This window comes from Rhipicephalus microplus, chromosome 8 (assembly GCF_043290135.1).
Source record: "Rhipicephalus microplus isolate Deutch F79 chromosome 8, USDA_Rmic, whole genome shotgun sequence".
In the NCBI taxonomy this organism is placed as follows: domain Eukaryota; kingdom Metazoa; phylum Arthropoda; class Arachnida; order Ixodida; family Ixodidae; genus Rhipicephalus; species Rhipicephalus microplus.
Window position 1 is genome coordinate 51,173,913 of NC_134707.1, and position 18,251 is coordinate 51,192,163.

The window sequence follows — 18,251 nt, forward strand, 5'->3', positions numbered from 1 at the left end:
GAGAAGACTCGTTTAGTAACGAAACCCATTTAATAAGCACACACAACGACACACCCTCCATATACAAAGATAAAAACCCAATACTAAACTTTGAATTGAAACTAAGCCCCACCAAGCTTTTGCGCCAACCACACTATAAACCAAAGCGTTCTAGTCAACTTCAGGCATCTCTATCGTCATAGTTCCACTCAAGATTCGGTGAGTTTGAATTAATATTGGTACATATAGAGGGTGTGTTTTGCGTGTGAGAAAATAAATGGGTTTTGTTGCTAAACGAGACATGGCTCAGTCCATCGCCCGCAGAAGGAGACCATATTCCATGATGATTCGCGAGCCTGCCAGAAAATTGTCACATACTACGGGCTGCGTTTGTGGGCGATGGACTGAGACATGACTCATTTAGTAACAAAACCCATTTAGTAAGCACAAACACAACAACACACCCTCTATATGCAAAGATACAAACCCAATACTAATTACTCCAAGTTCAAACTAATCCCCACCAAGCTTACGCGCCAACCGCACTATAAACCAAACCGTTGTGAGTGAATTTCGGGCATCTCTATCGTCATAGTTCCGCTCAAGATTCAGTCCGATCTTGCTTGTCATTTCTAATGATCTTGACGTCAATGTCGTGATTGGTCATGTGCGGTACTTCTCAGGGATTATACAGTCTCTAGGAACGTCGACATTCCTGCCGACCTGGTCCCCGTCGTCGTTGTCTCCTAATGTCGGTGTCTCGGTGGTTGGGTCTAGTGGCCAAAGGGAATACCCGGTGCTGCACGCTGATGTGGACAGCCGGCGACAGTCTTTGTCAGCTTGCTTCAAAGGGGGCTTGAGCTAAATCGTGAGCACCTAGTGCATGCATTTTCTTGCCTGATCCAAATGCTCAAACTTGGCGAGGGGCTCGTAATGTGTTCACAGACAGACGAGAAATTGACCCTGTGTGATTAGACCCACTTAATATGGGGCTAAAGGCCCTTATTGGTTATAACCTATTAGGGATCAGGCTATTTACTCTTCTGCAGCTTCTGCAGTCTTCCTCTGCCATGCCGAAATGAAAGATACCCAGGAGCATGTTTTTTGACGCTGGACAGTCAAGTCACCGTGTTGGACAATAAAACGAGAGACCACGTTCTGCAAACCCTGCAGGAAAAAAATTCATGGCTATGCTAAACCATTGGTTCTTTTCTAGCACCATAAACTGAATCATTTATTTTTGCTTTCCTGTAGTAGACAAAGATCCGGCACGTATTTTCTCGAAGTTGAGAACTTTGGAAACATTTACTGTGCCTATATTTACAACTTTCGGGGCCAAAGCTGTGCCTTGCCTGTCTAATTTAGGCACCTAAACCCGATCTTTAGTGCCTATAAATCCGGCCTCTAGTATCGACCATGCTCGCTCCAGTAACGCAGCACGACATCAGCAATTATATCTTTCGTGTGAAGCCAACGATTTAGCAAGACTTAAGTCAGAGTGGCGCAGTAAGTGACGAAGCATGGTTCGAGACACTACCAAGATAAGCAAATATGCGGCATGTACAAACGCACAGTCAAAGCCGTACCACCGCAGAGGCCACGGCACCATGTCGGAAAACAGAGGACCGATGGACGAAGTTTGTGCCGTGCGAAGTTGCCCATGAGCAAGATTGTGTTAATTCGTGGACGAAGAGGACTGGCGAGGAGTGTGGAAATTGCTTCTTCACGGCGTCTGTGCAGTGCCCAGCACTGCATTACTCCCAAAATGTGATCGTCGTGGCCTACTGTACGAATTTGCAAGCTTGTGTGTGAGATGTAAATAAGAAAGTCGGAAGCCCGTTTACTGGCCCTTAAAATGGGAGTCTGTTACACCTTGACAACAAGGAGACAATCTCTCACTCAGTTCTAATTTGCTACAATATCGAACAGCTCGTAAAACTATATCTACGGCATGCCTCGTCCTTCATTAAGCATGACAATTTATCATACCTGCGTTAGTTATACCAAGGTCAGAACATGTGTACAAAAAAAATTCCCGCAGGTCTACCTTACTCAACTAAATAACTTCTTACAGCTTACCTTCTATTACTAGAGTATGGACACAGAGCGCACTGGTGCCTGCCTTGGGGTCTCGCCGTGTGCGTCGACAGCCTGTGCCTGTTTAGGTGCTCTACGGACGCAAAGCAATCACCACACATCTCGCAACAGAAGACTGGCACAGGCACTGAAGCGCTCTTGGCTTTATCTTTAGCCTCTGGAATGCAAAGAACATCTTGGTTCTTTTCGTGCCTCACAGCTAAGTTCTCACGAGTAAAAATATAAATGGAATCGCAACGCACTGTTCACGATAGATGGATCCCACCAGCAACGCAGGGACCCCGAAGAATTTGGTTCGGGCGCGTTACCCGGGAGTGGTCCCGTCACGGGCACGTTACCTGTAAAAGGTAGTGGTGTTGCAATTTAGTGAGACGGCAAATGAGATAATTTCACATGTACTTCATATGAATGTGTAACGGTTGTCGAGTCTTGAAGGGCCACTCACCAGGCCCCATAACAAATTTTAGTTATACCGCGGAAGTTGTTGTGTGTCCGATGAGGAGCATTATGCCACAAAAATTTTTTCGATCGGTTCATTACGAGCCGAGAAAACTGGTTTTCTCAAGCGACGTGAAAGGAAGATGCGAGCAGGCGAGCTCGAAACCCTTGCCGCTCCCCCGCGTAACCTTCACAAGCCAAATCTCTTTCCTACCCCCCCCCCCCCCCCCCCGGCATTTGACCAAGAGGTCACGTGCGTATGACGTGCCCGAACAAGCCCTACCCCCAATCACGCGAACGGCATAGTTTTGTTTACCAGCGTTTTTTTTGTGCTCTACTGCCTGCTTCTGTGGGATGGTTCGGAAACACTGGCTGAAGCGCGGTAGAATAGATGAGCGCAATGAGTGCTAGAACGGATAGGACCATTAATTTCTTCTCCACGACTAGGCGTCTGCTCGATCCACTAACTGTGCGGACACGAATACATGCAAAACGCAGGCGCATTCACCTTGCATCTCGGAGTTCAAGGCGGAAAATGGAAAATATGCGCACATTCCCTTATTGCATCTGATCATTTATCTCAAGTTTTATCCATCTATTCAAGCAACAAATTACATAAACTACACATGTCGTGTGAAATAATTTTCGCCGTGTCGCGTGCTACTGTTGGCAATGTCAGAGCACAGTCGTCTACATAGCGGACCAGCGTCACAGCACTGCGCGAATTCATACGTGCATGTCATGCCCTCATTTTCTGGGCGCACGCCTGCGAAAAAAAGGGGGAGCAGCGTTCATCTTGAAATTTGACTCATTTTCGCGGCTCGTCGCGTTGCAAATTTTTGCAGACGTCACCATAAACGCACCATCTACGCATTGTGCTTGTCAGCTCAAAATTGTTAAGCCCGGTGAGTGGCCCTTTAATTATGTACGTGTAAGCGATCACTTGTAGCCTTGAAAAAACATAGTTGAAGGGAGCTTGTTACTTTTTCGTTGTTCGTATTTTAGTTTTCCCTTTATATTAACATAGGAGGTCCCGCCTGCAGTCTGTTACCTTGGGACCTCCTCCTGCATAATTACTTGCCATGTATTACATTTCTGATGCCAATAAAGAAAGATAAATTGTTTAATTGCTTGACTGATTGATTGATTGTCCGCCTTTCCTCAATGGCCAATCGGTGCATACTGAAAGCAACATTCTAGTGATATATCCAAAGTTCTTTGTCTCATAATACGGCCACAACCAGCTTATACCCACATGCGCAAGGCATGTCCGGGCAACTAGCGCATGCAGAGATGATGGCAGACAACACAACTCGTGGCATATGTGGCTGTTGGTTGCTTATATAGACAACAAGCTAACTTCAATGTCGCGAGGTGCTCCATAATGTGTGAAATGGTGCGACATACTTTAAATATGTTCAAAGCGATGCAGTTAAAGCTCAATCCGATAAAGCTCGATTTACAAATTTCTCTATCTAAAAACAGAATCTCAATTCCCCTGCCGGTGATCGAGGGGTTGAATCAACCCAAATTAACATAGCTACTATGACAAGAAACCAAATTTAACAAAGTTCTGTGAGGAATAATTGTGTGCAAAATTCAGGAATTTTTTTTCTAAACTTGACACAAAGGCATTTTTTTTTCTTTAGCACGCACTATAACCCTATCTTTTTGAAATACATAGCCACACTAGTAACGGCTTATTTTGTCGAAGCTGCACGCCGCGCCTGAGCACAAACGAATGGGCTGGACAGTCTGTAGCGCTTTTACGTACCAAATGGCAATAAGGGCCGCAGTGGCTTGTTGTCCCTAAATGCAACCACACAAATGCTGATGTTGCTTTCGTTATCAATGGCTTGTGCAACACATGCAGCGATCGCCTCCCTGCAACTTTTGTACTCTGTTTGCTCGTGCAGCCACTGCCTTTTTTCTTCTCATCTTAACATACCGGCAGCCTGTCATATCTGCAAGTGACCCAATACATATTCTGTCTCTGAAATCTGGACATGGGGAGCTCCACGCCAAAACCTGCTTTTGGAAGCTTTTCATATGTGTAGACATGTGTTATTGGTAAAGAAAGTGCCATGGTAGCGTAATAGTGTCGATACATCACAATTTAGATTACTAAGGATCGAAATTTCTCGTTTTAACTAAACGATTCAGGTGCACTCATCATGTTAAATCGAGTTTAACTTGAAAAGTCACTGATATCTTCCAGATGACAGATGTGTGTCTACACATCTGTCTCAAGTTATTGCGCCTTCAGAATTTGCCCCCACTACGGAAACACAGCATATTAACATATTAACTGCTTTACTTACAATGTGCCTATGGACAAATTCTGGGACCTGTACAGATGGATTTATAGGTGTAAACAGCAAACGCAGTGACACAAAATAAACACAACGCACTGTTCGTCCCAGATGAATCCCACCAACAGTTCACGAACCCGGAAGAATTGGGTCCAGTCGTGGCAACGTTGCCTGTAAAAAAAAGAAGCAGGAACAGGATCAGCCTGCCGACGAAAGTAACTGAATCGAGTTGAATGCCGGGGCGACGCTTTACCGATAACATGTGAGATGGAGTTGCAAGAGTCAGTATGAGGGGGCGGTTGAATTGTTGACAGGGAGTGGGCACAAGTAATGACATCATCAAATCACCTCAGTGGATTAGCGATGCATTCGAAGTTCCCTGGTAATACATTCGAAGACCACACTATGATTATGAAGCATGCCGCAACGGAAAGCTCCGAACAAATTTTGACCACCAACAGTTCTCCGAACACGCACCCAAACCAAAGCCCAAATGTGTAAGATCCAAAGCAATTTATGGCAGAGTTCATAGCGGTGTGCAGCGTGACCACCCTTACCGCGCATGCGCAACAGTTAGCCCAAGCACTGCCAAAACACGCTCATGCCCTGGCACTTTCCGGCCCATGTAAGGGGCTGGGTAAGGTGACGTGGCCTCTCCCCCTTACACTCTCGCAGCAATCATGTGATGGGGTCAGGAAACGAGACTAGAGATGCGCGATAAACGCACCTACTCCGGCATGGTATGATTTAAACAAGAGTTCAAGATTAGTAACAGCGACAGAAACTACAGTGAATTCATGGTGTGCTTTACTTGAAAGAACAAGTTAACATCGGGCAAAGTGCCCATGATGAATGAAACTTTCGGTCGACCAATGCGCTACTTCATATGCTACTCATTGTTGCCTTTACTAGAGAGATGACGTAATTTTACACCAAAACTTTCACGAGATCACTACAACAGAATATTTGGTGCCATGATTGCCCACCGTCGCCACTGTTTGTAACCACTGTCACACAAAATGATAAAAATATATCGAGAATCGAGTCCCATTCAAACTCGGCTCCACTGAGTGACTGGTAAGAATCCTACCGAAGATGGAAGTGGTGCAGAAAACTTATTTAAAAAAAAAAACAGCATATCTAAATCTAAGGAGTGAATTATGATAAGCGGGGCGAAGCATTCGTCTGTCCGTCCCTCTCTCATCTGTCCATCTGTCTGTCTGTGGATATGCTGTGCTCGGTATGCCGGAAGGATGGATTGCTTTTGACCACAAGAAGCTTTGCTCCTAAAAAGACCCTATACAGGTGTCACATACAGCAAGAAACTGCACAAACAGATGCGGCATAGCGTGGCAGATGAGTAATACAGTAAAAGCTCGTAATTCGAATTTCACGGGACCGGAAAAACTGTCCAAATTAACCGAATTAACGAATGAACAGGGAAAACAACATTTAAAATCAAGTTGCAGAAGCATACCTTTATTTGTTGAAATATTTTGAAATTGTCGTCTGCGTTTTCGCGTAGATTCCAACTGTTTCAAATGGCCAACAGCACGCAAGCTGTCGGGAGTGTTCGGGCAAGCGTCCTCTAATATTAACAGCACCTCCGAGACTTCCCGTGAGGTGCGATGAGGTCGCGGCTGTATCTCCTCGCATGATTCTTCGTCGGAATCGTGGTCTTCATGGGCGCCCGTAACATCATTAATAATCTCTTGATCGGTCAGGAGACCACTCGTGGCGACACCATGATCAATCGCGATGTAGTCCTGAAAGGTCACATCTGTGGGAAGGACAGCATCGAAAGCCGGGCAGTCATCGTCGGTGGACTCGGCTGACACTTCCTCGATGCTATCGTCAGCTACTGCTGCATGCTCGGGCCTTACAAAACCGCTGTGCCGAAAACAGTTGGCGATGACTTGCGGCGGAGTGTTTTTCCACAGTGGGCGATGATGTGCACTGCGCCGAGTAAGTCCACTTGATATAACTTTCCAGCTTCTGAGCATAGGATCATTCGCTCTAGCAGGTGCTTGCAGTACTTCGACTTCACGTAGTAAATGATACCCTGGTCATCGGCTGAAGAGCAGATGTAGTGTTGGGAGGCAAAAAAACTACTTTGATGCTCTTCAGTTCGACTGTACAGTTATGGGCACTGCAGTTGTCAACAACCATAATTATCTTGCGGTCCTTCGACGTGAAGTGCCGGTCTAACTGCTGCAGCCAGCCGCGAAAAATGTTCGGTGTCATCCATGCCTTCCTGTTCGCTGTGTACTCGACAGGAAGGCTTTTGACGTTCTTAAAACAATGTGGCTTAAGCGCCTACCCGACGACATGTAGTGGCAAGCGCTCCGTGCCAGTCATATTGGCGGCACGAAGCACAGTTATCCTTTGCTTGCACTTCTTGCCACCAATGCACGCGTCCCCTTTGAAAGTCACCGTCTTGTCGGGCAGAGCTCTGAAAAATAGAGCAGTTTCATCTGCATTGAACACGTCACGTGGTTCATATCCGGCGATGTGCTCCAGCAGCTTCACATTTCTCCACTCGGTGGTCACGCTTTCGTCAACACTGGCCTTTTCGGCGCACACACTCCTGAAGACAAGTTCGTGTCTCTCTTGAAACCTCGCAAACCACCCTTCTGACGCTTTGAACGATTCAATGTTCATCACTGCAGCGTACTTCTTACCTTGCGCCATGATGAGAGGTCCGCTCAAAGGCAGATGCGCGTTGCGACAGTCAGTAATCCACCGGAGCAAAGCTTCTTTGAGGTGGGTATGAGCTGCGGTTCGCAACCACTTTCTAGAGGCGTGAAACTTCTCACTTTCAAAGGCTTGTCGAATCTGTTGTTCATTTTTCACGTACGTTCGCAATGTGCTCCGCTTCACGTTGTACTTGGTCATAACCTGCTGTCGCGATTCGCTGTTCTTCAGTGCTTCCAAAATTTCCACTTTAGTCGCCAAGTTCTTCGCGTCGTAGTTCTGCCGCTTTTTTGGCGTTGCCATCACTGTAGCGCACAATGATGGTGGCATGCAAATACGCTCACAATGGAAGAAAAAGAGAACTACGCAAGAAAGAGATGGTTCCGACACGACAACACAAGGGAAAATGGCGTTGGAGGCGCTGAGTGGAGAAGAAAAAAGACGCCGACGTTTGGTGACGCTGCGATCGCCCCCACTCGATGATGATGGCGATGCCACTCAGGTTTCGGTTTCACTCCAGTGGTGCCAGCGCTGCTTTATCACACTTTTGTGTAGCAGCAGCGGTCAGCATTTGTCCGAATTAAGCGGTGCGGAGCCGAGTTCCGACAAAATAACGAAGGTTTGTTCCCATAGATTAACATGCACTTTGGCCGGGACCAATAGAGCCGTCCGAATCATCCGAATTTCTGAATTAACGGGTGTCGAATTAACGAGCTTTTACTGTATCACACAATGCAAGCTGTGTCACAAGCATCCAGCCCCCACTTCCGTGGCCTTGAGACATTCAATGCAAGCCTGTAGCCCGATTGTTGATACGGAAGCATTCTAGCCCCTTTACAATTCTTGTGCCTTCTCCAAACTTGGCCATAAAACCGTGGACGTTGTGGGAATCGAGAGCGCCCTCCTACCTGGCGCCTCGTTCCCAGCTGCCGCCCGCGCACCGACAGCGTAGCCCGGGCGCGCATAAGCACCGGCATCCGCCAAGATGGCTGCCAGGGCGCCTCTTGGTCTGGGCCAGTCAACCGTCGGCTTCTTCCCGCGCTGGCAATTCCGGGCACGCTACGCTGGTGCGCTGCGCGGGCCTACGTCACAATGCAGCGCCATTTCCCATTGGGCACGCGTGACATCCTCCTCTCCTACGAGCTGTGTTGCGCCCGACGATTCGCTCGTCGCGGTAGATGCTCTCAGGCCTCCACGAGAGGTTGACGCGCTGCTTAGCAGGCGGCTTCTCGTTCGAGCGTTCGACTTTGGCCCTTGTGCAGGAGTCGTAGCGCCCTAGGCAAGCGTACTTGCTTGGTCTTGCGGAGTTCCCTATACGGCCTGCAAGCCCCTGAGTGTCGCACTGTGCTGCATCTTGGGTTAATAAACCCGTTGTTATCCTGCCACGTGCGTGGTTTCTGCGCCGTGCCGGAGAAAACGACGAACCCAGCCGCAATGTCTTCGCACGCAGCGGCAGTGGAGGACGTCGCATCCTTACACGGTTGCGCATAGTAGGTAAGCCTTGTGCAAACCTATCTCCACGTGTCTGCACCCGTGGCAGCAGTTGGGATGCGAGTGTGTTTCTGGCAAGAGGAGGAGAACCTCACACATGACAGGCTAACAAACCTTTAGAACTGCATGCACTACCCTTTTTTTTTTATGCGTCATGCAAATAAGTTCATGTTGCCCCGGTAACCGCTGTTTTACTAGTCGTTTTGTGATCGATTTGATACAGTTTACTGAAAAATTTATGGTCGCAGTTGTACAAATGACGAGATTAGTAAGGAATCTAGAATCCCGCGGCAAATCGGGGGAGCTGGAAGGTATGCAAAAGGAATCGGAAGTGAAGTTCAAAACACAAAATGACCCTGCACATATGACAAGGCAAAGATAACATGATATCGTCCACACTTTGAATAAACGACAAAATAAAACACATGACAGTGAACGTATGACACGCACACATGACAAGAATAACCTCAAAATAAATGGCACGACATGAATAACTTGCCGGTGATACCAAATAGTTGAGTTGAATAAACTTTCCCACCGGATTAAAAAAAAATAGTTATCCCTGTGATGATAAAATTGAATGAAGAGGCCAAAGGTGCAGCCTCACCGGTGACCTCCGCCGCTCCTGCACTCCCTCACCAGAGAAGGATTGGCCACCCTAGCTGGTGCAGTATCTGGCCACTACCTACCACATAGATACGCCAATTAACCCTTGGCCCTCAGACCTCAGCGCCTGCAAAGCAACTGACCATGACAGTGGTCAGATCTGCGACGCAGCAGAGGGTGCTAAGAATCCCTGGGCCACCATTAGAAGCTCAACTTGGCAACGTTCAACGCTAGAACCTTATCTAGTGAAGCAAGTCTACCTGTGCTATTCGAGGTGCTAGAGGGTGTTAAATGGAATGTAATAGGGCTCAGTGAGGTTAGAAGTACAGATGAGGCATATACAGTGCTATAGAATGGGCACATTTTTTGCTATCGTGGCTTTGCTGACAGACGAGAAGTGGAGGTGGGGTTCCTTACCCACAGAAATATAGCTGGTAACATAGTAGAAGACCATAGCATAAATGAAAGGGTGGCAGGCATTGTAACTAATATACAAGCTATTCATGAAGGTAATTGCTAAAAGAAATTAAGACAACAATAGAATTCAATCAACCAAAGGAACAAGCAGGATTTCGAACAGGCTACTCAATAATTGACCACATTCATACTATCAATCAGGTGATGAATAAATGCTCAGAATACACCCAATCCCTATACATAGGTTTCATATGTTACAAGAAGGCATTTAATTCAGTAGAGATATCAGGAGTCATTCAGACACTGCCGAATCAGAGCGCCGACATGGCATATATAAACATCCTGGAGAAAATCTACAGCGGATCAACTACCACCATAATGCTCCATAAAGAAAGCGATAGAATACCAATCAAGAAGGATGTAAGACAAGGGTACAGAATCTCCCCAATGCTATTTACCACATGCTTACAGGAGGCCTGGAATGGGAAGAGTTAGTGATACAAGTTACTAGAGATTACCTTAGTAACCTGCGCTTCGCAGATGACATTGCATTGCTGAGCAACTTCGGGGACGAATTGCAATTCATGATAACTGAATTGGACAAGGACAGCAGAAAGGTAGGTCTTAATATTAATCTGCAGAAAACGAAAGTAATGTACAAAAACCTCAGAAGAGAGCAGCACTTCGAGATAGGTAGCAGTGCACTTGAATAAGTAAAGAAGTATGTGAACTTAGAAACAAGTAGTAACCGCAGAGGTGAACAACGAGATTGAAGTGACTAGAATTAGAATAGGGCGGAGCTCTTTCGGCAAGCATTTTCAAATCATGATTGGTTGATTGTCACTATCCCTCAAGATATAACTGCTGCATCTTACTGGTACTTGCCAGCGGAGCAGAAACCTGGAGGCTTACAAAGAGGGTTCAACTTAAGTTGAGGACAACGCAGCGAGCAATGGAAAGGAAAATCATAGGTGTAACCATAAGAGACTAGAAGAGAGCAGAATGGGTCAGGGAAGAAATTTGGGTTAACGATACCATAGTTGAAATCAAGAAGAAGAAGTGGACATGGGCCGGGCATGTAGCGCGTAGGCAGGACAGCTACGGGTAATTAATGGTAACTGACTGGATTCCAAGAGAAAGCAAGTGGGTGAATGGGAGACCAAAGGTTAGGTGTGCAAAGATTAGAAAGTTTGCAGGTATAAAGTGGCAGCCGCAACACAGGATTGAGTTCACTGGCTGAACATGGAAGAGGCGTTTGTCCTGCAGTGGGTGTAGTCAGGCTGATGATTAATAAACTTTATTTGCCCAACGGTTGTGCCTGAGGCTAGCCTGCCAGGAATCCACCCCATACCAGAGAGCATGCGACATAATTTCGCTACGATGCTTGAGCAACTCATATCGAATAGGTACTTACCGGGATGGCCAAACAGTGGAGGGCCATAGGGGCCTTCGGTTCTAATGCCAGGCTCCTCCATCTCACTCTTGGGAGAGTAGGGTTCCACATTACTGTCACTCGAATCTGCATGTACAAATCAAGCAAACATGTAGACATAAAGAGATATGTTACTGGAGCAGTTGGCGTGTGACAAAAAAAAAATGTGGGCACCTTGCAGTGGTGGTACAAGAATGGACTAACCTAGAGGTAAGCATTAGACAGAAGCGTAGCCAACCGAGCCAACCTTGGTTAACCTCTCTGCTGTTCCTATTTCTCTCTCTCTCTCTCTCTGTGCGGTTGAGATGGTAAACTAAGAAAAACCTTTGCATTGACTAACTACTACAAAGTGTTTATCACCGAAATGCACCAAGTGTCTGTGTCTGTCTAGACAGCCGTCGATGCTACTGTGATACGCTGTTGCTCACAAAAGCATGCCTTTTTTTTTATTAGCTCACGACGTTATAAAATGAAGCTGTGCTATACAAAGAAATTTCATCTTGTCCTTCTTGGCAAGGATACAAAGCGTTCTGCTTGAAGTATGCTGCCATCTTTGGTTACGAATTGAAACATACTTTGTCGCAAGGCTTCCTCAACAAAAGTCACTATTGACAAAACACAACTCCGGAATAGCTGGCCCTCCTTCATTTCTAGATATTATTATCCATACAAATTCACTCTTATTCTATGTGTTCTCAGTGAAAATTTGTCACAGAATTCCTTGTGAGCAAGCAACGGTTAGCACGCAGCCAGTTTACTGTACAATTTTAATGTCTACAGGGCCAATAAAAATAGAACATAAAGGCTGGCTAAAAGCCTACTGACTATTGTCTTGCAAACACACGTTTTCATGCAGCATAACACTTTAAATGTCAAGCAATGATACTCTCTGACCCACCAAAAAATCTCATGTCCCGATTATCTTAGCTAACGAGCTTTCATGCTTCTTTGGGCGCCACATAGAAAGTAGCATTGACAGATTTTTTCCCTTAGTGCAAATTCATATGCAGGGGTCTATAAAAGTAGAAGAATATCATTATCATGACCAATTTTCACTGTCTTTCTCCAAACATTTTTTTTAGCATCTGCCCCTTTTTTTTTTCTTTCTCACAGCTTGCATTGTGACTTCAGCTTAATTCAGCCCTCCCAAACTTGGTGTCTACTGTTAGTGACAACACATTGCAACAATTTGTTCCAATCACCCGAAGCTTTTTATCAATGAACCATTCTTTTCATAACAACATTTTCTGAAAAGAAGCACCGTGTCAGCTGAAAGGTATTACATATGTAAATCTTCCATCATAGTAGTGTGATGGGCGACATTTCCACACTAGGTGCTGATTGATTGATTGATTGATATGTGGGGTTTAACGTCCCAAAACCAACATATGATTATGAGAGACACCGTAGTGGAGGGCTCCGAGAAATTTTGACCCCCTGGAATACTTGAGCGTGCACCCAAATCTGAGCACACGGGGCCCACAGCAATTTCTCCTCCATAGAAAATGCAGCCGCCGCAGCTGGGATTCGATCCCGCGACCTGCGGGTCAGCAGCCGAGTACCTTAGCCACTAGACCACCGCGGCGGGGCCACGCTAGGTGCTTCTGATATGATATGAACAGATATAATTCAGCAGTTAATGAGCCTCAGAGAATGCATGCGGTCTGCAACACAATTCCAGCAATCAACAGAACGACATTCATAAAGACAAAGAGCTCTCCAAAATAGACAAATTTCAGGCAACACAAATGAGCGACCCTACTCACCAATGTGGGTCGGGAAATAGCCGTCTGTGCAATCCACTGCACAGACGATTTCTTCAGGCTCGCGCTTTGGCAACAAGAGGCCAATCTCATCGTTAACTGGGGTAGGGCCTGCAAAAAAGGAGAAATTTGCAGTTTCGCAGCATCAGCAGTGAAATCCTCGCTTTCGTGCGCATGAGAGTAGTTTCTTTGGATGCCGGCTGGTATAAACTCTCAGACTACAGTAAAAACCCGAGCAAGCACTCCCCTCACACTTTCGGGAAATTCCAAATATGCGGCCCCTTCTCCCCTCCCGTCGTTTGCACTGTTTCTTCCATCGTTTTTATTTGCCCAACAAAAGCTAATAGAAACACTGAATGCATGCCTATTCAACAAAGTAATTCGCACAATCCTTCCCTATAGGGATTTACGCTACGCACACACTATCACGGAGATAGGTGTGCAGCAGCACAGGTTCCCACACTTGCTTTACGTGATGCACTTTGGATCAGGCATTGTACCGGGTATATATGCAAGGTATTTCAATTAAATTTCGACAGCTTCTTTGCGGACACAAGGATTAACCCAGAAAGCACAGATTATGGCGGAGAATGGGGTGTCCAACGCAGCACCACCCAGGAATTTCGTACATCAACTCTGAAACAACTCATACAGCTAATACTCCTGCCACACTGGACAGTTTAATGTCATTGGGATGGAGTGACATTCGCACCTAATGACATTACACAGCTGCTAAACAGTGATCTATAATGTCATTAGAATCTAACAACTTAAGCAATCCAATGATTTCAATTGTGTAAGTCATTCAAGAATGCTTAAGTTATCCGAGTGAATTAGAGAAACGCATTCACCGTTGCAGTGGCACTGATTGTATACTCGCCACTTCCAAAACTGCTTAAATGGTGGCACACGGTACAGTACTCTACGGTATGGTCACAACGAACTTGAAGTGTAAGAGTGGGTGCTCTTCCACAGCACCGGAACTGTCACAGCAGCAAAGGTCGACGTGCGCGCGTGGTTAATAAAAAACCGGCTTTGCTATGGCGCTCACTTTTCGGGAGATTCGATGTGGCATTCGAACAATTGAGAAACTAGGTCGAATTTCAAGAGCCTCCTGGACAATTTGGGAGAATTGGCAGGTATGTGTATGTGTGCACATATATATATAAAAGGTGCAAAAAAAATCTGAAGAACAAAATTCCAAGGCACCCTGATGCATCGTCATTTGCACACGTCACTGCCACTGCGTACGTTGTGTGCGCATACCCTTCAGAGGATATAAAAAGCCTCGCTCCCAATAAACGTTGTTCACTGTTGTACACTCGTGTCTGTACGCTTCACACCCCACTGGAGATGTGAACCAGCGATGCCTCGTTACTCAGCGTGCTGCGTTAACCAACTAGGCTGTGTCGCTCATGCTATCCATATCACTAACGGCGAGCTATATATGTACATGATTAACAACAGGTTTACTTTCAATGGACCTAAAAGAAGCATTCTTGAACAAAACTCGTATGTCTCGCATATAGTTATGCACTTACACATTAACTGCCGGTTTCATGGCCAATCCCCGGCTGCTTCCAGCATCGACGCCCACACTGCAATGTCTAGGACAATCCAAGGTGGACGTTTCAGTCAAGTGCATTAGAACTGTACTTTTTGCTACCGTCACCGGTATTATTGATGTCGACTGACGCCAAGGAAAGATATGCCTGAGAAATGGCGGCAAAAATTCTGCATGTATTTCGGCCTTTTTGACGCCACCACGTGTTGTACGAACACCTGCGGAACAGCTCCAACTGAATGCAAGTCATACTGGAGCAAGGCGGACTCTCATACCTGCCCATACACAGGAAGAACGTGCTGCTGCGCGTGCAAGAAATGCTGCAGCTCAACACACATTCGACAGTGTTCACTACATTTGGTTCCTAACTATCCCAATCTTCCTGCGTATAACAGTGTGATGTGTTGCTATCGCATTCATTGCTTAGGTCTTGTGCCGAAACTGGGACCTTTTTTTTAAGGCATCTAACATTTTAACGAAGACAGGAGTACAGAAGGCTGTCATAAAATGTCGTTACTCTCCACTTCAGTGGCATTTGGCCACCGGCGCTGTCATGATGTAAACAAGCAGACGGCTCTGTGCCTGTGTATGCCAGTATCTGCAGTGATGGCATCAGCTGCACGAGCGCAATGAGCACAGGCGGAGACGGTTGCTTTCATAAGGCTATGACAGTTCCGCTGCAAGCTATTTGTTTACATAGACGCATTCAAGACCGTGTTTTAAAGTGAACAAACGCGGAACGCTGTGGGTTTTCAAGTGTGCAGTTGCACCACAAACTATACCTCTTGTGCATGTTACTTCTTTTTTTTTATCCTCACGCCACACATGTCAACGTGCTTGTGTTCATTTAATCGGCTGTGGCCACTCGTTAAACAGATAATCTTGGTTTATGGTGGCCATATATTCTGCGATATACAATTTCTACACGCAACTATTTAGCCAAAAAACTTCCCGCATGTTTTTAAAAATGAATAGCTTCACTTTTCTGTCACTATACATGTACCTACCTCAACTGTCCGGCCATTTTTTTTTCTGAACTATCAACATCGATACCATGAAAGAATTACATTACTTTTTCGTGCGTAGCAACACCACGGATCAAATGGCATTCGTTGCTCTGAATGACATTTGAACAAAATGACATTGATATGTGGGGTTTGAAGTCGCAAAACCACCATATGATCATGAGACGCCGTAGTGGAGGCTCCGGAAATTTCGACCGCCTGGGGTTCTTTAACATGCACCCAAATCTGAGCGCACGAGCCCACAACATTTCCGCCTCCATCGGAAATGCAGCCTATATTCGATGCTGCGACCTGCGGTTCAGCAGCCGAATACCGTAGCCACTAGACCACCACGGTAGGGCAACCTAATGACATTAGCAACTCCAGTGTGACAGGGGTATAAGTATAGTACTGAAATGTGATGACACTATGACAGAAGAGGCATGTTTATTCAATTTACAACAGCTTGAATGCAGCAGGGACTTACAGGAGGATTCCGGAGGTGAAGCAACATTAAAGCTGTCGACTTCACAGATGACCTCTTCACTCTGGATCTCTTGTGTGCGAGCTCCATCGTTGTCATCCCTTCGGTCAGCCTCTGCAAAAAAAAAAAAGAAAATTTTCAGACGACTTATATGTACCAAAAAGATCTGAGAGCGGCTAGAGCTGGAACGCCTTTCCCAGAGAGGAAAACACCGATGTTTTTCGAAAGAGAGAGCAAATTGTGGTGAACTATCACTTCCTTTCCTACCCTTCCTGAAAAGGTCTACCAGAGCCAGCAATCGAAGCCACGACTTTGAACGCAGCAATGCAACACCATATCCAGACATATCTACACACAAGTAATCTAACTCGAACTCACCCCCCCCCCCCCCAACATTTCCAGATGGCACCACCAAGTGACTGCATAACGAGAATGGATGTGAGCATAGTCATGTTCCATTAAAGGGCCAGTAAACAAGCTCGAAGTCCAAAAATTGTTACAAAGAGAAGGATGCGCACTTTTGCTTTGTGAACATGCTGCCGCAAGGATTCTGTGAATACGTGCTATATTAAAGAAGTTACAGGGGCAAGGACATCGGTTTTACCTAGTTTCAAATTTTTGCGTGGCCTCGCTCACTTCACCCTCTCAGGGAGGAGGGAGGAGAAGGCATAGCCTGTCGCCGTGACTGGTTTAGACTAATGGACGAGCTGCGTGCTACGTCAAGCCACCGATCGGCGCCACTGCACGCGAAAGGAAGATTGGTCAAGTGTAGGAAAAGAATGTTTTATGTCGCGTGAGCAAGCAGTCATGTACTCCACACCACTCTTACGCAGCAAGTACTATGTCGGACAAACAGGCAGGTGCCTCAATGTCCGTCTCGGAGAGCACTAGCAGAAACTGTCAGCAGGCGCCTGCAGTCATTTAGCGATGCACTGCCGAGACTGTGGCCACTCTCCCCCATTTTGAGAGTAGCACTGTTTTCGCCAGTTATGGCGAGCAAATCCTTCGGAAAATTTTAAGAGGCTGCAGAAATTCAGAGGGTGAATGACAAATGTGTCAGCAGGCCGATGTATACCGCACAGTAGGGACCGCAAGCGACAAGCAAACAAGGACAGGACAGACTATCAGCTGCAAGCTTATTTGTCACGTACCACATACATGTGACAAACAGGGAAAAAAATTAAAAAGCTGGCCCTCCCTCTCTGTCTCAAATAAGCTACCTACAGCGCATGCCTTTTTTTAATGGTATGTTACCCCGCGTTTTATATATTTCTTGTAACTTTTCAACGTTCTGGATTATGTTCATCTTGTGTGGTTGCATTCGCTTCTGTGGCTTCAAAGTTGGGTGTTTGCCGGTTAGTTTTAGGATCTACTGTCCTGTTCACTTCTTTCGTAGACCGACGCGAACAGCGGTAAAAGCATGAGTGTCTCGCACCTCCGTCATTGCCAGCCACGACAGCCGATCCTATGCACATTAACCAGACTCGCCTCATACCCCGCGAAACATCGCACGAGCACCACCATGTGGAACTGGTTTAATCATGCACTCGGCTTCGCACGAACCGCGTTTGCCACCTCGCATTTTTCGAGCGAAGCCGACAGATAGAACATCGACGTCAATAAACAAAGCACAACTTCAACACTTCCTCGGTGAAATATCAGTCTTGCAGTGCTTACAAGCACAACGGACTTAGCAAACACGAGCACAAAGATTACTATGACGGTCCGCGTGTATGCACTGGTGGGAGGCGACTCTAAAGCCAGGCGTCGTTAGCGCCGACAAAAAGCTCAAACAGCACCAGCTTTCGTTATTGCATATCACCTGCCTGAACGCGCCCCTAGGCGAGCGTATTATCCTTTGCAAAGAAAGCTAGTTAAACAGCGACCACAAGAACGCTACGACGGCGGCGGCACACGGCTTCACGTAGCACGCGTCCACACTAATTACCGAGAGCGGGCAAGTCCGCGTG

The 18,251-nt window shown here is 46.3% G+C and overlaps 1 protein-coding gene across 2 annotated transcripts in view; it reads right to left on the bottom strand.

Moving 5' to 3' along the window:
- LOC119164465 (uncharacterized) overlaps nt 1-18,251 on the bottom strand; it is a 34,444-nt gene that overhangs the window by 15,678 nt on the left and 515 nt on the right. The window contains exons 2-7 of one of the 2 annotated variants that reach the window (XM_037416658.2): nt 16,285-16,395; nt 13,233-13,340; nt 11,449-11,553; nt 4,926-4,997; nt 2,319-2,414; nt 2,059-2,233 (exon numbers count right to left, since the gene is read on the bottom strand). In XM_037416658.2, coding sequence (XP_037272555.2) covers nt 2,059-2,233; nt 2,319-2,414; nt 4,926-4,997; nt 11,449-11,553; nt 13,233-13,340; nt 16,285-16,395 — 667 coding nt within the window. The remainder of the gene's footprint in view (nt 1-2,058; nt 2,234-2,318; nt 2,415-4,925; nt 4,998-11,448; nt 11,554-13,232; nt 13,341-16,284; nt 16,396-18,251) is intronic. The other variant, XM_075871785.1, reaches the window with a different exon arrangement.